This window comes from Aplysia californica, unplaced genomic scaffold, assembly GCF_000002075.1.
Source record: "Aplysia californica isolate F4 #8 unplaced genomic scaffold, AplCal3.0 scaffold00091, whole genome shotgun sequence".
Classification (NCBI taxonomy): domain Eukaryota; kingdom Metazoa; phylum Mollusca; class Gastropoda; order Aplysiida; family Aplysiidae; genus Aplysia; species Aplysia californica.
In genome coordinates this window covers 238,649-248,513 of record NW_004797361.1, presented here as the reverse complement: position 1 = coordinate 248,513, position 9,865 = coordinate 238,649, and the positions used below count along the sequence as shown (strand labels likewise).

The following is a 9,865-nucleotide window of genomic DNA, read 5'->3' as shown; positions in this document are numbered from 1 at the left end:
TTCTTCTTCTTCTTTTTCTTCTTCTTCTACTTCTTCTTCTTCTTCAAACTTTTGCTTTCCCTTGTTCTGACCTACTTTTAAGTTCAGCTGTGAGCCAGATGAGACAGGTAACATGCGTGAGTGGTTGGTGGGTGCTTTGGTGTGGTTTGCTCCTTCTTTGCTACCAAAGATCTGTCATCCTTATATATCTCTCCTCCTTCTTTTCTTTGCTTGTATGTTACTCTTAAGTAGTTAGTATTACCTTTATTTTTCGAAGTTTATATGACATATATATAAATATATTTGTGTTACAAGTGCTGTGTATACAAAACTCTTACTAATACTAAAACACTCACTGAACGTGTGGTTTTGCGGATTGTTGGAGGGTGCAACGGGCGGGTCCTACTTCTGTAAATTTTCCTTTTCGTCGTTTCTGTCTGTCTGCCTTACTTTTTCCCTGCACTAAATGACCATTATTGTATTGATGTGCTTCGCTTTATCGAAACAAACAATCAAACAAACAAACGTGTGGGGCTTATTTTTCCTTCTGTCACCAGGTGAGGCTGACTCACTCATCGCTCAGCACATGCGAGACGACGAGCGCGCTTTCTGTATCTTCAGCAACGACACAGACTTCTGCGTGTTCCCTGGCTCCTCCTACATGTCGCACGAGTTCTTCGACATGGGGGACGACCTTGGCCTTGGCCTCTTGTCTCTCTCGGCAAAAACGCCCGATAAGCTGGTCTGTGGGATCATATCTTCTGCAAACCTGGCAAGGTTTTTGAAAGTGAGTTTCACCATACATATTGTAATGTTTTATTGATGGTTTCATAATGACAATAAATCATAAATAGAAAAATATTACTGATAATCATAATGATGGGAATTTGTAGCGTATTATCCCCCTAAAAGGCTCTAAATGCTGTACAATGCAGTATTACTACTTTCGCTCTCTCTCTGTATTGCTGTCTCTTTCTCTCTCTCTCTCTCTCTCTCTCTCTCTCTCTCTCTCTCTCTCTCTCTCACTATATTTATATATATATTATATATCTATCTCTCTCTCTCTCTTTTTCTCTTTCTCACAGTTAAAAAAAAAGTGTATTGTCCTTGATCCTTCAACATGTTGGTGAAAAACAATATCCATACTTTATAGTAACACTTCAAATCTTCAGCACTTATTTGACTTATATGACCTATCTGAGTTGTGAGTAACCTAAAAGCTCTTACTGAGACTAAATTAAATGTTCTGAGGTTTTAAAAAAATTGTTGTTGTTTTTTTTCTTTCTAATTCCAGTTGCCATGTGAGGAAGCGTTGATAGAGATGGCTATTCTCGGAGGCAACGACTTCACCAGCCCGTACCTCCCGCAGTGCATCCCCGGGTTCTCTAGGTACTGCGGTCAGTTTGAGCTCCTGGCCCAGATGGTCACTCAGTTCCAGCAGGCCGAGATGTGCCCAGAGTTTGGACAGGCAATTGTGAGTTTTGATGTTCAATTGGGATACAGCTAATAATAATAATAATAATAATAATAATAATATTGATAATGATAACAATAATAATGATAATAATAATAATATAATAATAATAATTATGGTAACAAAAATAATGATGATGATGATGATTATAATAATAATAATAATAATAATAATAATAATAATATTAATAGTAATAATAATAATAATAATAATAATAACAACAATAACAGCAATAATACTAATCCTAATAATAATAATAAATAAAAGATTACTCAAAAGTAATTTTTTCTATTTTTGTTTACCCATTTCACTGTATTGGTGTTTAGAGTGTTATGTCATGAGAATTCTTTATGGTTATTTTTAACTGAGTATAAAGCTATTCTATGTGGGTGGTTGGCGGATGCTCTGGTGGGGTTTGCTCCTTCTTTCCTATCAAACATTTATTATCCTTATCCCTCCTTTTGTGTTCTTTTATATGTTTCTCTTTTGCTACACCTTTAATCTTCGGCACCTATGTATGCCTTAATTGTGTTGCAAGTGCTGTAAAACTTTTTACTTAAACAGAATCTCTTCTTCTTTTTCTTCTCCTTCTCCTTCTCCTTCTTCTTCTTCTTCTTCTTCTTCTTCTTCTTCTTCTTCTTCTTCTTCTTCTCCTTCTCCTTCTCCTTCTCCTTCTCCTTCTCCTTCTCCTTCTTCTTCTTCTTCTTCTCCTCCCCCTCCTCCCCCTCCTCCTCCTCCTCCTCCTTGAATCTATTCTATTCATCACAGAGTGCTAACCGAGGCTTGCGGGAGGCCGTGGAACATTCTCGGAAATTCTACACGTTGACCTTGGAAGACGAAGAAGAGAATCAGACGGGCTTTGTTTTCTCCGTCATCGCAGAAGGAGTGCGGCAGCTGAAGTACCCCAGCACGATCGTGGCGATGCATCGTGGGTTTTACTGGCGCAGACAGGTGTGTGGGTCTGGTGGAGGTGTGTGTGTGTGTGTGTGTGTGTGTGTATGTGTGTGTGTGTGTGTGTGTGGGGGTGTCTGTTTGTGGGGACAATTCGTTTTGTTATACGAAAGAGTTGTTGTTCTGCTCTCTGTTGCTTCTTTACGATTCTCTTCAGGCATTTTGCTATTTTGTCTGTCTCGAAAGGAAAAGAAGTATCAGATTATTTCAGGAATTAACCAAAAAAAATTGAAATAAAAGGTCTTCACTTCAGTAATAAGTTTCTTTTTTGTTTTTGTAATTTTCCTCTCTCTTTACATAATGTATGTTATTGGCAAAGTGTTCAAATGAACTTAGCCCAGAAAGAAACAATTTTCAGGAGAGAGAAAAAAACTGCTCATTCTTTTAACTCTCTTTCTACCCCCCTCCTCCCTCTTCAGCTTTACTACTGTCATAATATTGACCAGGAAACTAAAAACTCTTACCAACACATGCTCTCATAACCTTTTGCAGGTTATGAATACCATAAAACATTTAACTACAAAGAAAAAATTGAAAATAAACTAACAAAGTAAAATTGTAAACCCCCCCTCAACCCTCCTTAGGTACTTGAGGACCCGACCCCTGGACTGCCCACAGCAGAGGGAGCGTACTCTACCCTACGGTCGTTCGTTTATGCCTTGCTGTTACCTCCCTTCAAGCAGGTGACCACGGAATACGGCCGCACGCCCGGCCAGGTGCTGGAGGAAGTGCAGGTGGGCAAATAGGGCGGATGTTATATTTAGATTCCGATCATTCCGATGTCCAGCCTTCTGGCGGGTGCTCTGGTGTGGTTTGCTCTTTTTTTTTCTATTAAATGTTCAAGATGACATTGTCAGGGATCTGTCAGGGATCCTCCGTCATCACTTTTAAAAAGTGAAACGCCTCTGTCAATATCAGCTTTTCTGTGGCATGATTAAAGAGAGAAATCAAGAAAATGTCAGTGTACAGTATGACACGGTTAGGTTAAACACAGAAGACTTGAAATCGCACATCCGTCGAACTGTACGTACCGTCCCGTTTTTTTTCCTTCTCCGTCTATGTAAGATATCCCTCGAACTACGGATCTGTCGAACTACCAATGCTGGTCCTGACGAATTCGAGCTATGCGTGTTATACTGTATTTAGATGGATGGCAATGTAGAATTTTGTTAACTCCTAATCTCCAGCAAGACACTCTCAGTGGCTCGCAGTCGGAACGCCAATATCAAATTAGATTAGCGAAGCCTGTCCTGAGCATCTTTTTCTATCTGTTTCCATGATGTCCCCGCTTGTGTATGTATGTACTTGTGTTTCGTTGGTCAGGTACCCAAGCCTCCAGGGATGCCTTCACTGGCCGGTGTGAAGAAAAACTCGTTCCCGCGGAACATGGCGCTGTTTGAGAGGGTCATGTCTCACCTGGAGTACCAGCCTCCTGCCGAAGGTGAGATCATTTTTAAAAAAAAATGATGCTGTTCACTGAGACTGAAATCTGCGGGATGGCCCGATATTCTTCTCATCTCTAACTAACCCTCTTATCTTCGGCACTTATATGACTTAATTATGTTGCTAGTTCCGTAAAACTGTTTAGTTTTAGTAGAAGTTTTACGACGCTCGCAAACTGCTTAAAGTCATATGACTTTATAACTAAAATTTGATACAAATTCACAAACCTGCGGAAAAATGCGAGTTCCTCACTTTGATTATTTTGACGAGAGCCTGATTCCACCACGCTGCCTCACATATACATATTGTTTGACCCACATTTCTTCTTTGACTTGACCTGAACCAGGTCGCACTTTCTTCAAGCTGTACGGGATGCGGAAAGGTTTCCTGTGCCATCTGCTTCGCTACTTCCTGCTGCTCAACTGGGGCCAGAACCTCTTCCTGTCGGACCGAGAGTTCTACGTTGTCGCCGCTTGGTTGCTAGGCAACCACAACCACGAGCGGTACCGGAATGTCAAGATTGTGCCCAGCCCTCGCTGCGTCACGGTAGAGAGCTGGTTCCTGGTTAGTGACGCCTGTTTCTTTAGCGTTTTATTAATTATTATTCTTGCCACTGCTGTGTAGATGTATGTAATACTCGCTTGTGTTCTGCCAAACTGGTTCACATGGGCGGTTGGCAGGTGCTCTGGTGTGGTTTGCTCCTTCTCTCCTATCAAAGATCTGTCCTCCTGATCTCTCCTCCTTCTTTTTTGTGTTTGTTACTCTTTTGTAACACCTCTAATCTTCGGCACTTATATGACCTTATTGTGTTGCAAGGGCTGTATAGCTCGTACTAAAACTAAACTGGTTCACTTTCATTTATTTTCTTTTGGTTTATAAGTGATATTTTTGATGATGTATTTGCAGTTAGAGCAGTACAGGTATCTTATTCTTGACAGAGGGAAAATATATTATTGATTTTTAAAAATGTCTCTTGAATGAACTTTTTGTCTTGTGTGCATAAATGTAAATGGAAACTCTTCAGCACGGAAAGAGCTCATGTTTCATCATCTTTCAAGTTTTATCATGGTTTAAATTTGGGAGTTTTGTTATGACTTATGTGTCATTTCACATGGAAGAAGGATTCTTTTTGGGCTTTGCTGGAATAGAAATCAATGAATTCTTGCATGTTTGGAATTTATTTTGGCCTGTGGTATAAAGGTGAACATCACTGGAATTAAGGGATCAAGCCTAGAAATTTGTGAAACCTTTATGTCTAGGTTAAAGGATTTCTCTGTATTCATAGTTTTTCTCTTCAGTTGTGTGAGGTGTGCTGATAGAATCTGTTACTTTCCTAAAATATAGCCCCACGGATACAGGATACATCAAATTTACAAGTTGAGTTTGTATAATAACTTGTTTTGTATGCAAATGATAAAAGACATGTAAAACTTGCATTTAAAAAATGGCATCAGTTGAAAATAAAAAAAGTCCACCTTTGTTTCGTTTTTTTTTTTTGCGGATATCTGTATCCACATATTGCGAGAAGTCACTCATTTCGCCCTCACACCTCACAAATCTGCTTAAGAAATTCTGTATGGTGAGATCTGCTGATTATCAAATGTCAGAAGGGTTCAGATTTGTTTGCGTTGTTCTGTTCTGTTCCAGGCGTTGTATCGAACGGCGTACGCCTTCCTGGGCTCTGTGCTGGGACTGTGCCATGAGTTTCCTCCCCCGAGGGATCTCTTCTCCGGGGCCACGTGGGTGGTGCTCTACACAGGCCATGTTGTCAACGGTGAGTGTGTCACTTGGTCAAACACCGGCCTGTGCACAAAGCACCTTCGTTAGGATTAGGGCCATTCCAGGAAAACTAAAACTGTAGTGATATGCATAAAGCAGGGATTATCTTCTTCTTCTTCTTCTTCTTCTTCTTCTTTTCGTTCATCTCTAAATAGACCTGTCTCTGTAGGATTATGCGATTGTTCGGCCGCGACGCGACCGCGTTTTTTCGCGTAATTCTGCAACACTTGCATAATTTTGGGTTTCCCGCGTTTTTTCACGTTTTTTACCTTTATTTCACGTCTTTTACCTTTTTTTTTTTACAAAACAATTAATTAACGCCTCGCCATGTGACTAAAGGGAAATAATCACCGTAATAAGTCTCAATTAAGTGAAAAGTTGGTTATTTCCCTTGTTAGAAGATGTTGGTTATGGGTTGGGATTTTGTTCCTTTGAGAATGTTCAATTTTGCCCTCTGCTGATGTTTCATGTTTGACAGGTGTCCCTGGTTTTAGTAATGTGCCAGCATCAGAGGTCCAGATGTCCTTTTTTTTTTTTTACATTTTTCTTACCTCTATAGATCTAGATCTACAGCTGAAAGTTACAGAGATTATATTTTTTAGGGGTTTTTTTTCTTACTGATGTGTATTGTTGTTTTTCCAAATACACAACAAATTAGTGATACTGACATGTTTTGTTTGAAATTTTCTGTACATAAAACATGAAAATCATGAAAATTCGTGTTGAAAAAGTGCAAAACATGTCGTGAATGATGTTACGGTAGCTTGCATAATTTTTGCATAATTAGGCATTTTTTGGGGCATAATTTGGCCAACTAAATTTGCATAATTCTACGCAGACAGATAGACATCCCAGTCTATCGTGCAAAGGCTGCTGTTTGCTGCAAGCCCTCCAGGCCACCACAGAGCTTTGGGTCTCTCTGTCTAGTTTTGGGTCTCTCTCTCTAGGGTTGGGTCTCTCTTTCTAGTGTTGGGCCAGTATTTCCTTCTAAGCGCTCTCAGGGTTGGTGACCTGATTTCTAAGCAGTGGTAGAGCCATTAAACAAATTTTTTAAAATTTGTGTTAGAGGAAGGTTCAAAAAGAAAGAAAGAAAGAAAGAAAATGTTCTTCCCAGAGAATGTGTTTCACAGCTATGACTGGCAGTACTTCACAATTTCAATTGCTCAGTGTAAGTCTTTGTCATTTCTCACTTTTCAAAATTACGTACGGCAAAGTCTTACATTATAAGCTATTGATCTGAAGTTATGATATTATGTTTTTCCACAGTGTCATGAATGTCTCTGTAGAATATCCTAACTGGATTAAAACGTTTCTGATCCTTTTTCTTTTTACTTTTTGATCCAGATCCGAACCCAGACTTCCGAGAGCCGATGCCCCTGAGTGTGAGGATGCAGGAGATGGCAGAGGCGAGCGCGGTGGTCAGCGAGGTGGTCAAGGACAACCGACACGTGCTAAATAACGTGGTCAACGGGGTTCTTCCTCCAAACTTTAGGAGTTATTAACTCTTTATCTCCGAGGGGGGTAAACCCACTATGCTGGGGCCCTTTTTTGGTGCAAATCTAAAAATGACAAAAACGTCATTAAACGGGTCATGAAATCGAAACTAACAAACCTATATCGATAGTTCTTCATCTAATGAATGAACTTCCGGTATAAGAGACCTGTTTTCGGCAATTTCCAAAAAGTAATTTGATGTCGAAGTCGTCGTAAAAAATGTGCCAAAGCCGCTGTCAGCGACTCGCCAGCACAGGAGTTCCAACCGCAAGCCGCTGGGAGGGGCTTGCCGGAGATAAAGAGTTGAAGGTTTTGTCCTCTGTCAGGATTGTGACTAGGTTCATAGCTGCCGACCAGTTTGTTAAGAAATGTGTTTAATACGTTTTTGAGAGTCTGTGAGATGGAAGTCCGTTTTTATGTTTGAAAATATGTTTTCTTTGTTTTTTAGTTCTGTTGTATTGTTCCTTACAAATTGTCTGAGGCCGAAGAAAAATTATGAACTTTGAAGAACGGATTTGTGAATGATAATGCATATGAATCATGTTGAGTCACTTTGAGAGATCTTTTGCTGAGGGCAACTCGAAATAGCTTGAATTTATCGAATGCTCAAAAGTGTATGTTAAGGGTTTAGAAGGGGGTCACTTGAGCAATGCCCTTTATCTTGACCTGCTGTGTCTGTTTTTTGGTTTTGAGGAGCTGGCAGCTAGAGCTGGGCAAAGAATCGAATCTGGAACCGATTTCGGCGATCGTGTTTCCAGTTACTTTAATCATTAAAATCTTTTTTTTTTCTTTCTTTTTTTTTAAGTTCGAAAAATTAAAGTTGATGCTTCGTAGTGTTCCAAAATCAAGGTTATCCTAAATTCCCTGGATGTTTGGAGCCAACCAGGTAACCACCGGAAGAAATCACATCATTAGAAAGAAAGTAATTGGGTTCGGAGTCGATTCCTACGACTTCTAGCCTTCAATAATCGTCACTACTGGCAGCTATGCTATCTGTTGACTCAGTGATTGTCAGTTCAGTGATTGTGTAAGTGGCACGTTAAACAAGTCTTGTGAGTGCATGCAACCCTCAGATTCTGATCCTACAACCATCCCTGTGGTTTGAACCCTATCCGTACGTCGTGTTTTACTAACTATCGTATCCATACGACGTGGGGAACTCTGTGCCACCACTTTCCAAAGAGGAAATTTACTCGTTAATCCAATCCATACACTATGCATAGCAGTCTGTCAAAATGATTTTTGAGAAATACTGAAAGTTTTAAAGAGATGTTCGTACTGGAAGGATTCTAAAATGTGAAGAATACAACCCCAGGGGTACAAAATGACCCGAGGCGTACGGATAGTGTTAATTACTCCCTGATTGGTATGCTATTTTACACTACACTTTTTCGTGGGTGGTTGGCGGGAGCTCTGGTGTGGTTTGCTCCTTCTTTCCTTTAAAAAATCTATCGTCTCTATCTTCCCTCCTTCTTTTTTATGTTTGTTACTCTCTTGTAACACCTCTAATCTTCGGCACTTATATGACCTTTTTGTGTTGCAAGTGCCGTAAAACTCTTACTAAAACCAAACACTTTTTCCCTGTGGGTGGTCGTAGGCTTCAGCTGAACTCATAGCTTGTACATTCTGAATTGTTTTATGTGGCAAAGATGTTTTTTTGAGACATAAAAAGTGTTAAATGGCGTTAGTGGCGAAGTGCTTAGTGAGTTCAGTCTCTCAGATCTTTGCGTGTGTGTGTGTGTGTGTGTGTGTGTGTGTGTGTATGTGTGTGTGTGTGTGCGCGTGTAAATGATGATAAAATCTACCTTCTTCGTAGCTGAGCTCTCTGTGAGTTCAATTCCCAAGGTGAGAAATATTTTAATTGATAAATTAATGTCATATTATGAAATAAAGTTTTACGTAATTGTCAATTGTTTGCCTTGTGTGAGGTTGTTTGGAATTTCATCTTGGTGTTGTTTTCACTCAGGAATTGGATTTTGGACTGACGTATTAAAGTAAAGCACTGTTATCAATCAGTCAGATAAATGTTATCAAATCAACATGATGTTTTATAAACATTTTTATATATATATATGCAGACAGTTTACACCCCCATTGACACAATTTAAATCATGGGTGGTTAGCGGGTGCTTTGGTGTGGTTTGCTCCTTCTTTCTTATAAAAATCTATCGTCCTTATCTCCCCTCCTTCTTTTTTATGTTTAGTTACTCTCTTGTAACACCTCTAATCTTCTGGCGCTTATATGACCTTATGCAGTTGCGAGCGCCGTAAAACCTCTACTGAAACAAACTGGTGGGTAGTTGGGCGGTGCTCTAGTGTGGTTTGCTCTTTCTATCCCATCAAACATCTCTATCGCCCTTATTTCTTCTCCTTCTTTTCTTTGTTTGTTACTCTCTTGTAGTTGTAGCACCTCTAATCTTCGGCACTTATATGACCTTTTTGTGATGCAAGATAAGATAAGATAAGATACCTCTTTATTGTCCAGATCCTGGCACTTTGGTTTGGTGTTTCACCACATACCTACACTCACACTCAAACACACACACACACACACACACACACACACACACACACACACACACACACACACACACACACACACACACACACACACACACACATACGCGCACGCGCACACTCAAACAAACATGCACACACACTCAGTGGGTGGTTGGTAGGTGCTCTGGTGTGGTTTGCGCCTTCATTCCTATCAAACATCTATCTTCCTGATCTCTCCTTTTTTTT

At 40.0% G+C, this 9,865-nt stretch overlaps 1 protein-coding gene across 1 annotated transcript in view; it reads left to right on the top strand.

Annotated features, from left to right (window-relative positions):
- The window catches only part of LOC101846274, a 10,599-nt gene extending 2,681 nt beyond the window's left edge, over positions 1–7,918 (top strand). Inside the window, exons 4-11 of the mRNA XM_005094887.3 lie at positions 537–766; positions 1,274–1,453; positions 2,222–2,404; positions 2,989–3,138; positions 3,728–3,845; positions 4,194–4,411; positions 5,495–5,621; positions 6,971–7,918. Of these exons, the coding sequence (XP_005094944.2) occupies positions 537–766; positions 1,274–1,453; positions 2,222–2,404; positions 2,989–3,138; positions 3,728–3,845; positions 4,194–4,411; positions 5,495–5,621; positions 6,971–7,128 (1,364 nt within the window). The 3' untranslated portion in view covers positions 7,129–7,918. The remainder of the gene's footprint in view (positions 1–536; positions 767–1,273; positions 1,454–2,221; positions 2,405–2,988; positions 3,139–3,727; positions 3,846–4,193; positions 4,412–5,494; positions 5,622–6,970) is intronic.
- Positions 7,919–9,865: the final 1,947 nt, after the last annotated feature.